This window comes from Hemitrygon akajei, chromosome 23 (genome assembly GCF_048418815.1).
Source record: "Hemitrygon akajei chromosome 23, sHemAka1.3, whole genome shotgun sequence".
Lineage (NCBI taxonomy): Eukaryota > Metazoa > Chordata > Chondrichthyes > Myliobatiformes > Dasyatidae > Hemitrygon > Hemitrygon akajei.
The window spans coordinates 37,488,148-37,510,009 of record NC_133146.1 but is presented as its reverse complement, the minus strand read 5'-3'; the positions used below and the strand labels follow the sequence as shown (position 1 = coordinate 37,510,009).

General features: G+C 40.7%; 1 protein-coding gene across 1 annotated transcript in view; it reads right to left on the bottom strand.

Annotated features, from left to right (window-relative positions):
* The window catches only part of hectd2 (HECT domain containing 2), a 117,971-nt gene that overhangs the window by 86,463 nt on the left and 9,646 nt on the right, over positions 1-21,862 (bottom strand). Inside the window, exons 2-3 of the mRNA XM_073027430.1 lie at positions 18,001-18,124; positions 4,912-5,050 (exon numbers count right to left, since the gene is read on the bottom strand). Of these exons, the coding sequence (XP_072883531.1) occupies positions 4,912-5,050; positions 18,001-18,124 (263 nt within the window). The remainder of the gene's footprint in view (positions 1-4,911; positions 5,051-18,000; positions 18,125-21,862) is intronic.

The window sequence follows — 21,862 nt, the reverse complement described above, 5'->3', positions numbered from 1 at the left end:
AATTGTTAGTTTGATGATAACTCAAACTGAAATTATTCAGCTTTATTGTACTGTAGTCCACCAAAGACAAGAATATCATCCTGGTGGAGCTCACAGTACCACAGGAGGAAGGATGTGAAGAGGCTCATAAGAGGAGGGTCCTGAAGTACCAGTCCTTAGTCCAGGAGTGCAGGGACAAAGGATAGCAGACATGACTATTCCACGTGGAGATCAGCTGTAGAGGGTTCCCGGCAAGGTGGCATGGAGGTTGCTGTCTGCACTGGGCCTTGATGAAAAGAGCAAGAACCAAGCAGCTCGCAGGATGGGGGTGGAAGCAGGAAGGGCCTCTTGCTGGATATGGAGCAGGTGACTGGAGTTGAGCTGGAAGTCAGGAGCAAATGGGCAGTGACTTGGCCACCACTACTGACCCACCAGCTGGAGTATAGAGGTTGACACACTCTGTGAAGGTTGGGCACTACCCAATGACATCTGCCCCTAGCCAAATGCCACAGTTACCTCTTCAGGTAACGGAAGGGAACACCCCAGTGTAGGATGCAAGTGTCAACTGGTTCATCAGTGACTTCCAGAAAAGACTGGATGGCAAACAAGAAGGTCAGAGACACTGGAAAGACTGCTGAGTTCCAGGAAAGGCTAGCAACCTTGTGTGTAGCACTCGCAAGAGGGCACTATACAAACAATGGACGAACTGAATATGCAACACCCCCAGAGTCTCCCAAGAGGGGTGGAGGATGAGAGGCTCAATAGGACAAATATAACTGCAGTAACCAGGACTGGAAATATGATAATGAGAAGGTTCAAGCAAACAACACTGACCGGGGAGACATTCGTTGCAAAGTGCTACTGCGGCAAAATCTGCAAGAACACCAAAGGGCTCAGGATGTAGCCGAACAGGTCCAGTTGTGGAACGATGGTGACTCAAGTGCAATGCACAGACTTGACATCTGGTGAGACAATGGAGAACTCCAGCCAGGAAGCACCCCACAGAACTGAAGATCTCTCCGCAACCTGAGCCACCCTAGTGCCAATGAAGAGTCCAAGTGTGTGCCCCCTCTGATACCCTAATCCATTCATCAAGGAAAGAGAGGGGAGGGTCGGATGGCCTATATCGTCAGACAATGTATCTTGGAAGCCATTTGATGACAACCTGGATTGCATCTTGGAAGCTACATTGGCAGAACCTGTCTACAGGAAACTCAACTCCCTCACAGCCATCGTGTTCAACTTTGCTAAAGAATGAATTGGCCCAAGGGGATCTTAAACCATCATCGCAACAAAACAGGAGGGAAAGGGAGATTTGCCACCTGAGATGTGAGATAAGACCCTGAACAAACGATTCAGAAACAGTTCACCTAGCAAAAAAGAAGGCGTCAAAGATCTAACTGGCAAACTGCAGGAACAGCTGCGGAAGCTCAGAAGGGAGAAAATGAGAAGGAGAGCGTACTTCATTAAAAATCCATTCAGGTTCACCAGGGCTCTTCCCAGCCAGCAAAAAATCTGGCACCATAACCGGCTCAAAGTAGGAGGTGGAAGAATTTCTGAGGGAATCACGCAGCGATCCCTGTAAGAATCAGGGACTAGAGTTCAATCCAAAAGTCCCCCAACCAAGATCCCAGCAACTGAGCGAAACATGGCAGATCTCACTTGGCAGGAAACCAGACAGAAGGAAGGCAACCTAACAGTGGTCTAGTTAGACCCAGCCAATGCCAACGGATCATTTCCACACGTCCTCACCCAGGTTGGCCTGGACCGCTACCATATCCCACCAGTAACGCGAGACATGATCACCAGCCACCTAGGAGGATTCACATCAGCCCACTTTAAAACCAGATGGCAAGACCGCCAAAAAGGGATTCCGACCGGCTGTACCATCTCCTTCATCTTGTTTGTCATGGGTAACAACCTCCTCATATCAGCAGCAGCAGCAGATGTAACCCGAGGCCTATTGTTGGGGCCTGGGATCCGACAGCCTGCAAAACAGAGGTTCATGGACGACATCACAGTAACCACTGTAACCCATGCCTAAGCAAGATGGGTAGTGGAAACCCTGCACAATGTAGCTACCTGGGCTAGGATGACCTTCAAGGCCAACAAGTCCAGATGCGTGGTGATCAAAAAAGGCAAGGTTACCAGCAATTTCAGTATTCAAGTGCAGGAAGAAGTCATTTCATCCACAGAGGAAATTGGTTTAATGCAGCAATGACAGCACCAATATCATCAACACTGTAAAGCAGACTGAAGAGTGGCTCAACAAAACCAGACTCCCTGGTAAACTTAAGGCACGGTTGTAGCAATACGGTCTTCTACCAAGGCTGCTCTGGCTTTTCACAGTGTACAAGATCCCCGTGACCACTGTAGAGAGGAAAGTTAACAAGCACCTGTGCAGGTGGCTGGGGATCGCCCCAAGTTTTTCTTCAGTGGGGGTCTACATAAGATCAGGTCTAATGCCCTTCCCTTGGACAACATTGGTGGCATGGAGAGGGGAGACTTGTAGCGTGGGCAACTGCTGGTCTTCCATTAAAAAAAACCTTGCCCAAGCTTGCGCCCTGGAAACTTTCCAAGGTGCAAATCCATGGTCTATCAAGACTAACGGAGGCCTACACACACACATAAGATCAGGCTAGTTACAGCTCCCATTGTCATTGGTAGTGGAGGAGTTCAAGGTGGCAAAGTATAGAGTTGTGTTAACACTGAGGGGCTCCGGTGACAAACTAATAAATCAGGTAGGAGTCACAATAAAATTGGGCTGAAAGTGGGCTGCCAACTCAGCCATAGACCAGGTAGTGAGCTCCCTGCAACGGAGAGACATCATCAACAGCCCATGCCTGGGATGGCAAGGTTTCCGCTTTGCACACTTCCAGTAATGGGAGGGTGCAAATGGAAGGGATAGAGGTCACATGGTCCAGAACTGTGAGGACGGAAGCTGATTATCAAAGGCAGTGGAGTTGGGGTCAGAGGGTACCTGGACAAAATGGGATCTTCCCATTTGCAAGATCCCTTGGGCAGAGCTTTGGTAACTGGAGCCCCTCCACATTTCTTTCCTTCTGCAATCTGTGTATGACACTCTCCCTACACCATCACAGTGCACTCATGGGGGCTGAGAGAGGACCCTAACTGCAAGCTTTGTAGTCAGCAGGGTTCACTGGCACACATACTGTCAGGATGCAAAACTACTTTAACACAAGGACGGTGTAGGTTCCACCATTCCTTGCTGACACAGTGGAGCAGAGGAAGTGTAAAAAAGACCATCTGGCAGAGAGGCAAACAGGGCAGGCAGTCATTTTAATCAAGGAGAGGGCCAATCCGGTCATATCAAAGAGGCCTAAATCCAATCTGCTGCAAACTGCCAAATCATGGGAGATGAGGGTTGATGTGGGGAGGAAGCTGCCATTCCTGAAGGTGGTGCAAACCACACTTCAACCAGATACCTTAATATGTGCCACCAAGGACACGAAAATGGTGGAGCTCACAGTACCATGGGAGGAAGGATGTGAGGAGGCTCATGAGAGGAAGGCCAATCCTTAGTCCAGGAGTACAGGGACAAAGGATGGAAAACATGACTATTCCCAGCAGAGATTGGCTGTAAAGGATTCCCGGCAAGTCAGCATGGAGGTTGCTGTCTATGCTGGGCCTGATGAAATGAGCAAGAACCCAGTAGCTCCAGGGTGGGGAGGAATCAGGAAGAGCCTCTTGCTGGATATGGAGCAGGTGACAGGACTTGAGCTGTAAGTCAGGAGCAGATGGACAATGACTTGGCCACCACTGCTGACCCACCAGCTGGAGAGTGTGGTTAAGGGTTGAAACACTCTCTGAAGGTTGGGCACCACCTGATGACTTCTGCACCAGGCCAAAGGCTACAGTTACCTCATCAGGTAACTGAAGAGAGCACACCGGTGTATCATGGAAGCAACACACACAAAATGCTGGTGGAACACAGCAGGCCAGGCAGCATCTATAAGGAGAAGCACTGTCGACGTTTCGGGCCGAGACCCTTCATCATGGAAGCAAGTTGTTAGATTTCATTGTTAAACCTTGACTTCAAAAACAATCCCTCTATTTTGTCATGAAATAGATGAACTGCAGTTTAGGTGAGGAACAACAACTTTCCTTCCACCATGACCAGACTTAGCAGGTTATCACACACTTTTGCAACAATTTCACTTCACATTAATGTCCAGTGAGAATCAGTGACTAATTAAATTGATAAATTATGATCCCCATAGTTAAATATAACTGAAGTTACAGTAACAACAGGTAATATGAGGAAGTTATTGCCAGAGTCACAGTGAGGAGCAGTAGTTTGAGGAATGATCGCTGTAGTTACAGTTAGTATATTAATGCTGGTAAGATACAAAAAAGAGTTACAGTATTGGCAGTAATATTGGTGGTCTGGAGCTGGAGCAAATTACGCAAGACTATAGTTGAATATGCAGTGATAATTATAACGGTGGTATAGCAAGAAGAGCAGTGAGGGCAATAATAACAGGAGACTCACACGCAAAATGCTAGAGGAACCCAGCAGGTCAGGCAGCATCTATGGAAAAAAGTACAGTCGATGTTTCAGGCTGAAACCCTTTGGCAGGACAGGTTTCGGCTTGAAATGTCGAACATACTTTTTTCCATAGATGCTGCCTGGCCTGCTGAGTTCCTCCAGCACTTTGTGTACATTGCTCGGATTTCCAGCATCTGCAGATTTTCTCTTTGTTTGTGAATACCGGGAGGCTCTTGTTGATAGTATAGGGAGGCAGTAACAGTGGTAGGACACAGCTGGAGTTACTGTAAAGACATTGAACTATAGATGAAATTACCATAATAGCAGGAATACTGGTGGACTATCGCTGGGGAAGTAACACTGGGCCAAAAAAAATGTAAGCAGGCAAATAAAATGTACTTCAAGCTGTTTTCAATACTTACTGAAATTCCTTCACGGTTTTGGTTCGGATGGGAAATACTGGATCAGGAGGGAAAGGAGCTTTCATTTCGGGAGGCAAGATCTCTATTGAGATGCGTTGCTTCTGACGTACATCTTGGTTAATAGGTGGTAGTTCTCGTACTGGAAGAGGAGGAGAGGAAAGAAGATCATATAGCAGCCAATTAACGGTATATTCATTTGACTTAAAAATATGCACAGACTCCACTGTCGTTAAGTTGCTCCCATTATCTTTGAGTTTAAGTGTTCCCGCTTGTAGAAAGGACCCAGTCTTAATTATGCGTCTCCTTACGGTGATATTGTGAACGGGAAACCAACAGTTTGTACCTACGTCTCTGCAAGCTCCAGCAAGCTGTATCTGTATCACTAAATTTACCAGTACCCCAAATCTGTAAAGTCTTCAGATGAGTTCCTGCACCTTTATTTCCAAGATCACTATTGATGATTCACATTGCATGCTTAGTGAACCAGGGCTGGGCTGTAACAGTAACAGGCAGTCTGACTAACAAGTCAACTACAATGTATACTCACAGTGGGGCAAATGGACAAGAATTGACTTGCAGGTTTCACACCTAGGGATATACTTCTCACAGATGGAAGACAAACAAAAAAGCAATGCGTAGCTCCAAGGTGCTTCTAAATTTAGAGGCATAAGATATGGGAGCAGAATTAGTCTATTTGGTCCATTGAGTCTGCTCCGCCATTTCATCATGGATGATCCGTTTTTCCTCTCAGCCCCAACTTCCTGCCTTCTGCCCATATCCCTTCATGCCCTGACTAATCAAGAATCTATCAACCTCTGCCTTAAATATACCCCAAGACTTGGCCTCCACAGCTGCTGGTGGTAAAGAATTTACTGGGCATAAACTGCTGAGAATATTGTTCCCTTGTATACCGAGAAGTTTATTAAACTTTAGGTGATGGTGACAAGGAACCTTAACTAGATTACCTCCTTACAAGCCATTGCACACATGCAAGTGCAATTAAATCCTGCAATAAGTTAACTACTTTCACAATGCTCAATGCATCACCCATCACCTGGATATTGCCTCTTCCTCAAATCAACTGTCTTTGCTGTTAGCATCACCACATTCCCCACTCAGCCTCCTCCCTTCCTTCTCAATGTGTGCAGCATTGTGACATTATAACTGCAAGGAGATTCAATCCATAAATTTAATTGGTAATGAAAGAACTGAATTGTGTCAAACAAATGAAGATCTTTATCACTTAACATTATCACATGAGAAGTACATTGGGCACAGAGACAAATACATTGAAGCTAATGATTAGTAACAACAAATGAGACTCTGGCATTGATCTTTTTGAAAAGCTAAATAAAACATATAAATATCTTTAAGACACTTTCTGAATGTCTTGATGACAGATAATATATCTACCAAAGGAAAAACAGAGTACTTGGTAGCTGCAGATGCCCAAATTGTATAAATAAAACATAAAACTCAGAACATATACCCGACCAGTAAAAGGAAAATCAAAGTTTGAAGCAGCCTCTTATGGGAGCATATTCAAATGGCTGGCCTGAAATTAATTCAAAACATATTGCTTAAATACATCAGCTGCTTCAGGTTCAGCTCGATTTGTAACAGTTTAAATAAATAAATCACAACACTCTCAAGGCAAAAAGAAATGTTCTCAATTTCAACTCAAACAAAAATATACCATTCACGATAACTATAAATTAAAATGCAATCTGAGTTTTCAACATTATAAACACAGTTTGAATTTTGCAGCATAATCCTGAAGTACTGTTTTGACACATCACCATAAGTTGCTAAGCAAAGGTAAATACAATAAGACTGGATATGTTCCTTCGCTGGAGCTGGCTTTAATATTCTGAGATTCTTGTTGCTCTGGTAACAGAGTCATGGATTTTCTGTGGTTTGGTTGCTAAGGGCAGGTTTCAAAACTGAAATATTTTGCAAATGTATTTATAATGAGAATGGCCAAACCTGTGGAAAGAAAGTGTAGTATTAAAAAAAAATGAAGATTGGCATTCACCTCTTGGAAAAAACATCACTGTTACCAGGCAACCGATTCAAATGTATTCAAAATATACAGTGGCTGTTTGACACAAATGTGACCAGAAAGTAGTTGAAGCTTGTGAATGATGGGATAGTCATTAATTTAATTTCTTGGGCTGCCATTTTTAAGTGGCATTTCATAATTCGTAAATATGTTAAATGTACAATTTAGAGGTTTTAAAAATGGTTACTGCAACATTATCTGTACATGCAGAAAGGCTTGTTTCAGCAGACTTACCATGATTTTTTAAACAATTCCCATTTTAGAAAAGATAACAAGATGTCAGTTTAGTGTGGGCACAGGCACCTTTTACATAATCATACTTCGAACCCAGCATTACAAAGCTGACAGAGGACCCAGCTCACGTGCAATCGTTACACAATGCATGATAGGGCTGTGTGCACACAGCTCCCAATGACACAAACATTGCCCAGAAAAATAATCCTTTAGCATATTACGCAGTTCCAATTTACAATCATTTACAATCAGGGTAACTGAATTTGATGGAGTAGGAAGTTCAAAACATTTGGAAAAAAAGAGTTATAGACAAGTTACAGCTGGAAAGCAATTAATTTACATTCATCCTACACCGGTAACAAATGCGAGTGAAGGTGCTGCGAATAACTGGAATAGATAAACACTATGAAATTGATATAACTAATTTTGGGAGGGAAAAAGCTCTAAGTTAGTTCTAATTCAGTTAAAAAAATACTTCAGTCATTAATTATGGTGTTACAGAGAACAAAAAAAGGTCTTTTCTTGTTCCTCTCTCTCTGATCATACATTCTAATACTTGCTAGCTTGATCACCCTGTTTGCCTTAGTTACCTCCCTCTCCCACTTTCTCTTGTTGCAGTATCCTTACCCACTATACATCTGAGGAGCTCTGAATTGGGGGAGGAAAGGAAATAGAAACCTGCAAAGGAAAAGGAAGCCAAGTGCTTTGGGTGAAGTTGTTAGTCTGGTTCAGAAAACAGGGACAGGTAAACACAAGCATGAGAACAGTCACTTTTGGCAAGTATGGAGAGTTAGGAGAAGAGGCGTTTATTCATGCAGATGCCAGACAAATTCCATTTTGTAATTACATAACACTGCATTATCAATTAATAATTTGAACCACTATAAGTGCAGTTCTAGAAGAGAATGGAATAAAACAAGTATAAAAATCGGGAATTGGAATGAAGATGTACTTCAGCTTGTATAGCACATCAAGCTCTATACACAAACCTATAGCGTGAAGTTGAAGTTCAAATATACAGTATTCAGATGACAAAATAAGCCAGTATGGTGTGGCAGTAGGAAAATGGTCAATGCCATTGGTACAGTGTTGCCATTATTATCACACAGGATAGAAATCCTTGGCCCAAGATATTGACTGTTTATTCCTCTCCATCAATTCTACCTGACCTGCTGAGTTCCTCCAACATTCTGCATGTGTTAGTCTGCATTTCCAGCATCTGCAGAATCTCTGGTGTTTAGAAATTTAAGTTGCTGCTTGTGAACAGAATGATATCTAGATGGAAGTCTCACAGGGGAATGAGAACAAAGTAGTTGGGTTTCGGTCTTGCCAGTTTGAAGTTGTTCTGGGCACAAATGTCTAACTAGGTCAGGAAAACTGAAAAGCGGATTCAACTGATGAAGAACTTTTAGGATATAAGGAATTATGATAGGCAGGATTATTTTGAGAGCTGTGCTGAATAGTCTTTTGTTCTAAAGAAATATGAAAAGCAGTAAGTTGAAAAGGAAATAAAGTGAGAAGAATATATATGATAACAAAGGAAGTGAGTAAATATAAACAAATAGAGTCACAGAGTAATACAGCATCGGAAATGCCCTTCAGCCCAACTAGTCCATGCCAACCAATATGTCTATTTATTTAGCTATGGCCCATATTCCTCTAAAATAAAATTCTTTCGGGATTAGGCATTAAATGAGATTACAAAGCTGATTTGGGTATCATATGGTTACTGATCAGCAAGTTTGGGGGCCCATCCTATTACAGATAGACTTTTTTCTATATGCATAGCGGAAATAGATTTGAATCATGTTTATTTTAATAGACTATACTTGGACTAAAAATGGGAAGTTAGAAATGGACCGAGAAGAAAGTATGGGAGGCCAGCGTTTGTTCATGATAGCTGTGGGAATATTCCAGTGGGGTGGTCTGCACTTTAAACAACATTGAACTGTCCAAGTGTATTAGCTTTAACCAACAGAGGAATATTTCTGAACTACTCCCATGTATATTATAAATTAACTTTAGTTCCCCTTAATATTATAACGATGTGCTTAGTTGTGACAGCTGCACAAAATACCTCCCTCAGCTCTCCACGAGTCTGCCTAACAAATGTCACATAAAATATCTTGGACCTGAAACAGATTTCAGAGCATGAAGCAAAAATAAAACTCACTTTGTTATGATGCAAATAAAATGCTATGTATTAACTTCACTGCAGATTACAAGAACTAATAGAGGAGTATACAGAAACTTTTAGAAATCCAAGCAACATCACATAAAGAAAATTGGGATTTAGTCTTTACATTATAGCTAAAAGGTTATTCCCAGAGCACGAGGGTATATCAGCAATAACAACATTCAAACTGTTAAGTATCTTGATTAACTAGTTCTCATGTTAAACTGTGAGAAGCACCTCAGAAAAGTGATAATTTTGGAAAGCCAAGAAGTTAAATGAGCAGGTCAGAATCTTCAAACACAACAGATCTGAAGCAGTAAATTTCCCGATGTCCAAGCTGTGCAGTCGGTATAATACACATCTGCTACCACTTTCTCAGCTGTACTTGAAAGGACAATTTACAGATAAAGCATGCAGAGGAAGGGTTCATAACGGACATTAAACTTTGAACAAAAGCAATAACTAGATTTGATTCAGTATTACTCTCATTATTACAGGGTGCAGTCAGTGGCAAAATAAGGTGCCTCTCCCTTGGCAGTTCGCCAAGGCATCTTCACAAAAGATAAAGATAGATAGAGAGAGAGAGAGAGAGAGAGAGAGAGAGAGAGAGAGAGAGAGAGAGAGAGAGAGAGAGAGAGAGAGAGAGAGAGAGAGAGAGAGAGAAGGAAATCAATAGAATAGTTATGCAATCTCTCAGATACCACGTAGTTAGCATTCTAATAGATCAAGTCAGAGCAGGAAATACAAAGTTCACTTACTGTATATGTAGAGGAGTGGATTTAATACAGGTGTCCCTCCCTTTACAAAGGTAGAGCGTTCCTATGAAACCTTTCTTAAGCTGAAATGACGTAAAGCGATGAATTTATACGGGAAAAATTTTCACAACAGCGAAAATCCTCTGAAATGCGAAAACAGATTACTAACGTAGGTCTTTTGTAAAACAAAGTGGCGTAAAGTGAACATTTGTAAAGTGGGGGACACTTGTATGCCACCAAGGACTCTAGCAAATTTCTATAGATGTACCATTGAGAGCATTCTGAACAGTTGCATCTGATATGGAGGATTGGAAAATGCTGCAGAGGGTTGTAAACTCAGCCAGCTCCATCATGGGCGCTGGCCTCCCCACCATCAAGGTGATCCTCAAAAAGGCAGCATCTGTCATGATGTCCCCACCATCCAATTCGGGCCCTCTTCTCAGGTACAGAAGCCCTAAGATACATGCATGGTGTTTTAGAAACAGCTTCTTTCCCTCTGCCATCAGATTTCCAAACAGATCATGAATCCATAAACATTACCTCACAATTTTGTTCTCTTTTTGCACTACTTATTTATTTTGTTAATACATTTCTTATTGTAACTTAGTTTTTTAAATGAATTGCACTGTGCGACTGCCACAAAACAACAGATTTCATGACATATGTCAGTGATAATAAACCTGATTCTGGACTTTCTTTCTGAGGCTGCAATATCACAGGATGTACAGCCATACAAATAAACATTTTTGCTGTTCACTTTTATTAAGCCCAGATACCTCTGAATCAGATACATTTACCCAATAATGTACTATGACTGGCCTGATGGTGGGTTTCCCAGTATCATCTTCCTCAAAGATTCTCTCATGTGAAAAAAATGATGGGCCCCTTCATCCCCCTCCACTAGAAACCCTTCTCGCTGTGCAAAGTTACATGAGGCACACCATACCACTACATTCTTCTGTTGGTACTTAAAGCACATCAAAAACATCCTTGCTGCTTTTGCTTTGACAGATCTGGTAGTTACGTGCCGTCACTTATACCAGGCCAGTGGCTTGTCGGTAGAATTGTGATCTTGCCAAGTTTGAAGCCTCCAAGGGGCCAGACCTTAAAGCTATTTCTTGAAATGAAAAAGTAGGGATCGTTGGACCTCCACATCATGAAACTTCTTACACATCAATTGCACAGTGCTAGAAAAATACCTTTGGTTCACAAAGATATTTGGCTACTAGGCCAATTCTTGAATTTTTATTGCATTTGATGGCACCTTATACTTGGGGGAATCCAGCAACAGGGGTGAATCTGCGTGCTCACCCATACAGAGTGATATCACTAGCCAGAATAGGAAGGCTATTTATTGTCCAGGTTTGACAAATATTCCATCATGTTCATTGTGTATTTATGGTCATCTAACTGATAGGCCTTCTAAGAGAGACATACAAGTGCAGTCTTGGAACAATAGTTGGATATGTTACCAGAGGGCTAAACAGAATAAAATGAAAGCAACTATGTTACTTAGCAAAGTACTCAGCAAATATGAGCACAGATTTAAGTTAATTACTAAAAGGAAAAAAAAGCAACTGTGAATGAATTATTTCACTCAGTGAATTTATTGCCTACAAGAGCGCATTTATAGTAGACGAACACATAAAGAACGCTGGTCCTTAGAGCTTTAGATTAATAACTAGAAAGGAGATTTAATCTAAAGTCCATTTTAGGTTGGAATGGCTGCATTGGCTCTTTTTGTTCCATATATGCTGGGAGATTGGATGATATGCTTCAATAGCCACTGGGAATGGGAGACACTCGGCCCAAAAGGTTTTCTTTGGAGGCTGCAGTTGTCAGCCAACACCTTCTTTACCAACATCAGTCAAAGGTGATGTAGCCAAGTTCCTGTCTGCAAACCCTGTGATACAAGCATTGCTGCTGTGATCTCAGGCCTTCTGGTGCACTACCACCCCAGTGCATGAGCTGGTCTCACCATGGCTGTTGCAGACATAGATAGCCTTTCTCTTCCGACACGTTAAGTGTATCCAAAATATCCTTCTCCAAGTTTTTACGGCTTCAGACCTCTAGCACTGCAAAATGTAGCCAACAGCACAAGAGCTCACTGCTAAACATTTGTTCCCAGAAGGGGGAAGATATTAATCATAATGCGAGTTGTTGTTCAAATGGGGGTGGTCACATGATTGTCAGCTCAGATTAACTGCTCCTGTCTTTTGAGCCCCAGTCAACTGTTTGATAGAAAGCTGGGCAAAATATTTCTGAGAAAGATCTCAGCAGGACCTCTTGAAACTTATAGAAGCCTATTAAAATTATTGATTTCTCTAATAATTCACTTCTCATTAAAGCCCACCATCAATGAATGAGCTAATTGCAGGCATTTAAACATACCTCCCTTAATCTTCAAGAATGCCCACTGAAGACAAGTTTTGGTCACTTTGCTTATTTTACCAGATCAACCATCTTCAAAAAATTCTCTTGCCACAGTTAAGACTGTCCCAGTCTCTTTCTTCATGCTCAACACCCAGTTGTTCACACATTTTGCATTCTATGTTCCAATTGTCATTCACTAACATTGGCTCCCAATTTAAAAATACTCTACTGAAATCCAAGTACTTTCTGAAATTTACTTCAGCTTCACATCGCTTCTTGTGGCTTTACAGATCCTCAGAGGTTGGCCTCTGGAGTAGATAGATAGATAGATAGATAGATAGATAGATAGATACTTTATTCATCCCCATGGGGAAATTCAACATTTTTTCCAATGTCCCATACACTTGTTGTAGCAAAAACTCATTACATACAATACTTAACTCAGTAATAATATGATATGCATCTAAATCACTAACTCAAAAAGCATTAATAATAGCTTTAAAAAAAGTTCTTAAGTCCTGGCAGTTGAATTGTAAAGCCTAATGGCATTGGGGAGTATTGACCTCTTCATCCTGTCTGAGGAGCCTTCCCTCTCTCTTCCCTCTTCCCTCTCTGACAGTCTTCATGGTTCTCCCACCCCCAGTCACTATTTCTGATCCAACGTCACTATCTTCAACTCCTTTCAATTTACAACATGGAAATTACCCTACTTCACCGCTATCCACAACCATTTGAAAACTCACCTTTATCAAACTATGACTCACTTTGCACAAAACGATTCATTTCCACTCAGCTTTATATTATTTTCTTACCCTTCACAAAAAAACTTCTGGATATTTGCTGATGATAAGGTTCCTTCCAACAGCCAGCTATAGTTACTGAGTGGTTTTGTGGAGGACTGTAGCTATATGAGGAATACCATAATTTGAACACTTTATTCCAGCAATTGGTAGTGTTGAACACTACCAGCCTCAGTTTTTCTACAAAGTCATTTGCTCAATTCTTGAAAAAGCATTTTGCACCTATATGTTGACACCATAAAATGTTCATTCAGTAAAGGGATTACAGAGGTCTGAGAAACTCCAGGTTTTTGAATGATAGGGTGCAGAATTGTGAGAGTTCAAGACTCTCACATTTTCTTCTGATCAGAAAAATAAGTTATTTTTTACATGAAAATTCTTCAAGGTTCAAAGTAAATTTTATTTTCAAAATGCATACATGTCTCCATATAAAACCCTGAGATTCATATTCCTGCTGGCATACTCAGCAGATCTGTAGGATAGAAAGTATAACAGCATCAATGAAAGATCAACCAAAGTACAGAAGACAACAAACTGTGCAAATGCAAATATAAATAAACAGTAATAAATAATGAGATCATGAGAAAACAAGATAAAAAGTCCTTACAGTGAGATCATTGTTTGTGGGAACCTCTCAACAGAAGGGCAAGTGAGTGTAGTTATACCCTTTTGTTCAAGAGCCTGATGGTTGTGGAAAGTAACCTGGTGGTGTGAGTCTTGAGGCTCATGCACTTTCTACCTGATGACAGCAGCGAGGGGAGAGCGCGGCCTGGGTAATGGGGAGCTCTGATGATGGAGGCTGCTTTTCTATGGCAATGTTTCATGTAGATGTGCTCAGTGATTGGGAGGGTTTTACCTGTGATGTACTGGGCCGAATCCACTGCCTGTCCTCCTTACAGGTTGTTTCTCTAATTCCGGCAATGGAGTAATAAATAGGAAAGATTTCACTTAGGGTTACATTTCCTGCAGATCTCTGCTGCTCACCCACACACTTAAATGTGCCCTTTGCATTCTTCCTGAGCTATGTGGAAAATTGACTTTTGAATTCCTACACCCACCTAAACTAGAAACCATTTAAGTTGGCGTGCACTGCCGTCAGAGAAACAAGAACATAAGAAATAGAAGCAGTGGGCCATGTTGCCCTTCAAGCCTGTCCCACAATTCAATATCATGACTGATCTGCCTGAGACTCATCTCCTCTTATGCGCCAGCTCCCCATTGCCCTCTCTGCTCTAATCTTTCAAAAAAATTATCTACTTCTTCTTTAAACCTGGATAATACAAACACCTATGTCAGGATGCTGCTCATTGACTGTAGTTCAACGTTTAACACCATCATTCATTCCTACAGTCCTGATCAAAAAGCTACTGTACCTTCTCTCTGCAATTGGAGCCTCAACTTCCTAACCAGAGGACAATAATCTGTGTGGATTGGTGATAATATCTCCACCTCATTAACGATCAACACTGTCATACCTCGGGGTGTGTCCTTAGCCCACTGCTCTACTCTCTCTACACCCACAACTGTGGGACTAGGTTTAGCTCAAATGCCATCTATGAATTTGCTGATGATACATCCATTGTTGGCACAATCTCAGTTGGGGACGAGAAAGTGTACAGGAGCGAGATATGCTAGTTAGTTGAGTGGTGTTGCAGTAAAACCTGGCACTCAACGTCAGCAAGAAAAAGAGAGTTGATTGTGGACTTCAGGAAGGGTAAGTCAACGGAACTCAAACCAATCCTCATAGAGGGATCAGAAGAGGAGAGAGTGAACAATTTCGAGTTCCTGGGTGTCAAGATCTCTGAGGACCTAACCTGGATGCAGCATATCAGTGCAGCTACAAAGAAGGCAGAACAGCGGCTATATTTCAATAGGAGTTTGAGATTTGGTTTGTCGCCTAAGACACTCAAAAACCTCTACAGATGTATTGTGGAGAGCATTCAGATGGGCTTCATCACTGTCTGGTACAGGGGGTGGGGTGGATTGAAAGAAGCTATGGAAAGTTGTAAGATTAGTCAGCTCCGTCGTGGGTACTAGCCTCCCAGGTATCCAAGACATCCTCAAGCAGCGGTGTCTCTGAAAGGCAGAGTTCATTATTAATGGCCCCATCACACAGGTCATGCCCTCTTCTCATTGTTACCATCAGGAAAAAGGTACGGAAGCCAGAAGTTACACACTCAGAAACAGCTTCTTCCCCCGCCATACGATTCCCAAGTTGACATTAAACGCAAGAACACTACCTCACTGTTTTTTTATCAGTTCTGCACTAAGTTTAATTTAACTATTTAATATACATAATTTATTTACTTACTGTAATTGATTTAATTATTTTTTAATATAATTTATTGAAGTGTACTGCTGTCACTAGGCTAACAAATTTCGCGATATACGCCAGTGATATTAAACTGATTCTGATTCTGAAATTCCACAACTGATCTAGCCTCCAAAACTCTTCAGAGTTGGTAATTCCAGGGATTCATCACACTCTGCATATATTTCCTGTGCACTTCAGTTATAAATGACAGTTTCCTAACCTTACAACTATGTTGTTGCATCTGGAATTCCCACACTGGCGTAAACATCTCAGCATCTCGCTATGTAACACTCACAAAATGCTGGAGGAGCTCAGCAGCTTGGGCAGCACCTACAGAGAGGAATAAATGGTTCATGTTTTGTGCCGTGACTCTTCATCAGGACCATTCGTCACTGTCGAGTTCCTCCTGCATTCTGTGTGTTAATCGGCATTTGTAGCAGCTGCAGACTCTCTTCCGCTCGTCATCTACCTTTCATTTTAATACTCTGATATGCTTCAATAAGACACAGCCTAAGTACTTCATTTTTAAATGTCTGCCTGAACTACTTTCTCTGCATTGCTGAAAATAATTCTATGTTCCCTAGGATTCTACTTTGCCAATCACTGTAGATTTTTAAATTAGTGATAAACAGATCAAAAATACTAATATACAGAAACAATATACCAGCTTCTGAGAGCTGTGGATAAGGTGGAAGGATGGTTAATAAAAATAGAAAACACTTAATAGGTCAGGCAAAATCTGTGGAGAGAAGCTGCCTAACCTGCAGAGAGAACAGCCCTGATAAAAGAGTACCAGACCTGAAATGTTAGCTATTTTATCTTTCCACAGATGCTGCTTGACGTGCTGAATGCTTCCAGCACTTCCTTTCAATTTCTTCCTTTATTATAAAGCTCTTGCCCATATTTAGAGTAGACAATATGCACACTTGATGCCCTTCAAATAGACAGTAAGTTTATTCTTTGGGCTGTCAGTGAAACCTAACTACATTAAAACATATTAAGTAATTGTAGCTTAAAGGAATATTAAATCTGATCCATCACAATTTACAATGACTTCTAGAAATATAGGTTTGAAAGTGGGCCATTTAGTCCCTCAAAATCTGTATGTCTATTTAATTAGATCATGAGCAATAAGAATTTATTCACTTTTCTGCTTTGGTTCCACAATGCTTAAAACTGTTTTTTTTTGAATGACACAGATAGAGGTCAATATGCCCAGCCTGACTCCCATGGGAGTAATCCCTTTAGTTTCATTTTCCTTTAATCTCTCAGGTAGTTATTATCTCATCTAAGTCTGTAAATCCCCTTTGATTCTTTCTTGCCATGAACTTGCACGGAGGTGTAACTTATGGTGGCCTATAAACCCATCTTTGGGATGTGGAGAATACCTGCAGCACACAGAGGAAATGGGCAATCCCGGAGAGAATGTGATACTCCACACCAGCAGCACCCAAGGTCAAGGTTGAACCTGGGATTCTGGTGCACCACTTTAAAGTCGTACCTGGCAAAAATCCCAGTTCTGTGATGTTTACAGTCCTCAATAGAATTTTAGGAAAAAGAGCACTGAACCTTCCTTAATGCTAAAAACCACTATCAGGTATTGCTGCTGAAAATCTCTTATTTTAATGTACTCAATCCAGCCGGCTCCCAACTCTCATTCCCTACACTGTTCCCATGGCTACACACTCTTTTGGTCCTCCCAGGTCCAGAGGTTGTGGTCACTCACTAGCATTGCTACCATCCACAAGATCTTGAGGTCCTGTTTCCAAACTGCCAGGGTGTTATTCTACAGCTCACTCGTGTCTAAGCTCTTTGAACTGCTTTCAAATGTCCATGATCATCAAATACATTTAAACTCGTATCAAAAGGGTCTATTTTTATTTAATATTGATTTTAACTCCCTTCAAGTTCGGCAGCACCTATGTTTAGAATTGAGAATGGTGACCTCATTTAACTGAATGGGATTATTCTACTTTTGCAGACCATGGCTAATGAAGGGTCAAGGAAACAGGTGTGAAGTACATCTTGTCCATTAGCCAGAGATGCTTGTGCTTCGCCTCAGGATTCAGCAGCAGAGTGGTTGCCAGTTGTGCTGGATTGCTGCTGATTCTGACCAGCAAAAGGCAAGTAGAATTCAGGCCAGTACTCCTGCTGGCAACTTCAAGACTGATGTAAGCAGATGACGGAGTTCATTATCAACTGAACTACCTCTTTGGGAGCGCTAGATGAAAGATAAAAGTGGGTGCCAAATAAGAGGCACAAAAACTATTGAAAACATTGAAAATCATTGCAAAGCATAGCTAATGTATAAAATGGTGCTGATCAGATTGAAACATCGCAGCAGCATTAATCATTGACAACAGGTATTAGATTACCATATTTAGCATTATGTAAGACAGGCTTTGTGGTTGTACTGGTGGCACCGATGGCTTCTTGTTTCGGGTTGACGTTAGAGCCGTTAAAAGCAGGAAACTGAACTTTAGGTCCTCTTTCACCTCCCTGCAACAAGACAAGCAGAAACAGACTGATTAACCCTAGTTTGAAGGAGCTTTTACAGTGTTTCATTAATCATTGATTACCTCTGTAGCACACAAAAAATTCTTCTGAGTTACTTGATCAACAACTTAAGTTCAAATGTTTTAGATTTTAATCATCTGACAACTGAAGTAAATGAAAGTTAAACTGGAGCGGTTGAATATGTAACGAAAAAGATCAAGGGAAGTATTGGAGTATGGATAAAACTTTGCTTGACCCAATTTACACATGAAATGAAATGTATCTAGTTCAAATTACAATATTACTGTTTAATTGGTATACAGTATCGCCAAATGTCAACTCAATGCACTATTCTTGGAGACACATAACTAAGATTTCAAATATTATATCAAATAATATTCACCCGAGTGACATTATAAGTAACAAAACTAAGGGTTCAAAGATGCATCTAAAATTGCAAGAGGTTTGGCCTTTCTGAACCTGCTCCAACCTCAAGTGTGTTGTATTCCCGTGAAACTTCTTGAACTTCTATTAAGATGAGTAAATACTTCAATGAAAAGAGAAATAATTCAATTAGAAGCATCTCATGTTCTCAGATTATTTTTATTTATACAGTCTGTCTTTTGTACAGTGATTGTTTGTCAGTCTTTACTTATGTATAGCTTTTCATAAATTCTGTTGTATTTCTTTATTTTCCTAAAAATGCCTGCAAGAAAATGAATTTCAAGGTAGCATATGGTGTCCTATATGTACTTATATAGTAAATTTACTTTGATTTTATGTAATATACAATAATAGTGGATAATGCTGTCATAGAATTGCCAAAGCTCTTGGATAGTGTGGATGTCCTACAAGGGGTTAATGAATCTCCGAAGTGTTGCTAGTGGCGACATGGGAAACAAATAATTCCGTGTTCCATGTATAGATTCTGCTGATTGAACGATTGTGGATTCAAAATGTAAGGTGGTTTATCTGGATGTCATAAATCAAGGCTCAATGTTTTTTGTGGATGTTTAGCACAACTGTTGTTTAATTTACCTTTGAAATTTTCACTTATTTTAGCATCAATTAATCAGACAATACATTAGATCTTTTAAAATATCTTGATCCCTTGCATTCTTAATCATAGTTGGATTGGCAGCTACTGGCCAGAATGAATCTTAATGGTCTTTTGTCAGCCTAACTGTGATATAAACAGCCACGCGCCAGAAGAGATTTACTCATGTTTAAAACACAGATTCAACTCCCACAAGTACACTAGGAAATGCTGTCATTATTGTAAGCACCATGACATAATAAATAGATGTCTCTCCATGATCATACTGTACTGTGCTTGGACAGTACCCAGTTAGTCATAAATATAAAAGCACCAGGTCATTTCAAAGTGGTCAATGGTTAATTAAGTGATATGATACTTGAAGAGCAATCTTGTTGCATTAGAGTCAAATTATACACAGAAAGCTCCCACGAAATGCAAACGTGACAATGAGGCCTTCAGCTCCCTGAACCAGCATAAATAACTTCACTCACTTCAATACTGAACTGATTCCACAACCTATGGGCTAACTTTCAAATACTCTAAAACTTATGTTCTCAGTCATATGTATGTATTTATTCATTTATTTTGCACAGTTTGTCTTCTTTTGCACATCAGTTGTTCGTCAGTCTTTGTTTCTATGCAGTTTTCCCATGATTCTATTGTATTTCTTTGTTCTACCGTGGATGCCTGCAAGGAAATTAATCTTAAGCTAGTACCTGGTGACATATACGTACTTCAATAATAAGTTTACTTCAGACTTGAATTTATTTAGTTGAAGGATAAATGTGGGCCAGAACATTAGTGATAACTCTTCTGCTCATCAAAACACTGCTTGGTGTATTAAGTCTATCTAATGAGCAGATGGCATCTCGCTTTAAGGTCTCAGAGAGGTCACTTGAGCATTTACTATCCCTCATAAGAGATTTTTCTATCAGTCTCCATGTGTTTTATAAATAACAGATTAGCCATTCACCATGAAATAAACAAAATTACATTTGAAGAGTTCAATAAACTCTTCAAATTCTTCAAGTATGTGGAAGAATTTCAAGCCAAAGTCAAACCTCAAGTACAGATGGCATTCCAGGTTATGCATAGACACAAGAGATCCTGCAGAGGCTGGAAAACCAGAGACTTTATTGTCCATTACATTATTGGCAATTAGGGCACCAATGAAGGTCCTCCATATCTGATGGTGTTCGCGGCTCCCTTCATTGTGTCAGTAGCTTCCTTTTGGATTTCATTACTGTCAGTAGTGCAAGTCCTGGGAAGAGACTCAGGAATAAAATCACACTCAGATTTTTCATTGCTGTTTCCGGAACGATTTTGTTTTACCAGTCATTGTTGCCAGCCCTGAGCTGAACCCCTGAACCTGGAGGACTAGTGGACTGCTCTTAGTCTTCCTCTACTTTTTGTCCTATTTTGCATGGATGATCTGACCAGAGTAATCTAAAGAAACATACTCAAAATGCTGGAGGAACTCAGCAGGGACCATCTATGGAAATGAATAAACAGTCAATGCTTCAGGCCGAGACCCTTGGACCCGAGTCCCGATGAAAAGTCTCGGCCCAAATTGTTGACTGGTTATTCATTCCCATAAATGTTGCCTGACCTGTTGGATTCCTCCAGCATTTTGTATTTGTTAATCCAAATTGATACTATTTACATATAATCATTGGAATTAAATATTGAATACGTATTGTCACAATATTAAAGGAACACTTTCAGTAATTCTACATTTTTTCCACAAGCTGTGAGAATTATGAGAGCTTAGGAGAGTTATCCATTAGGAACAAGCAAAATTGGAAAGTGATTTTAGAAGCAGACAGAAAACCTCTCCCCAGGAAGCTAATTTCCCTTTGCTTCGATAATCATCCTGTTTTTCTTAATTATATGATTTAGAAGATTTGAGAATTACTTTCATATTTGCATTCAAGTAAATCTCCAAAAATGTAAGTGCTCCATTAGCTACTCAGATCAATATTAATTCTGAGTGAACAGTAGATTGTTATTGCCTTCCATGAACGTGGTCCTTTTGACTCCGGCACATCTGTGCCATATACGAGATTTAAAATGTAATGGCAGTCTTGCTGGCTTTTATTTAGCCTACTCAAACCTGCCATTGACTTTAATAGGGCTGTGTTATGATAATTGGCTGTCAAACACATTACAAAGAAAACAAGTGACACAAAACCCTAAGAAAAAGTGCAGAGGTACAACGAATGAACATAACTTATTCCTATCAACACACACAAAATGCTGGTGGAACGCAGCAGGCCAGGCAGCATCTATAGGAAGAAGTACAGTCGACGTTTTAGGCTGAGACACTTTGGCAGGACAGATGCTGCCTGGCCTGCTGCGTTCCACCAGCATTTTGTGTGTGTTGCTTGAATTTCCAGCATCTGCAGATTTCCTCGTGTTTGCATACTTGTTCCTATGATAATTTTGAGCATCGTAGACACTAAATCGATTTTACAACATTGATCTCCCTATTATAATGGCACAAGTATTCTTACATCCATTCTTTACATTGTCACACATCTTCTGCTTTAGTATGATCTAAGATGAATGCAGATGTTGTGGTTGTCTTGGATTCCATTTCATTCTATTGTTTTTAAAAAAAAATCCTTAACAGACATGGGTGGCCTAGGAAGCATTTTATCTTTCAGATGCAGCCAAGAACAATCTTGCCACTCTTGAACGAC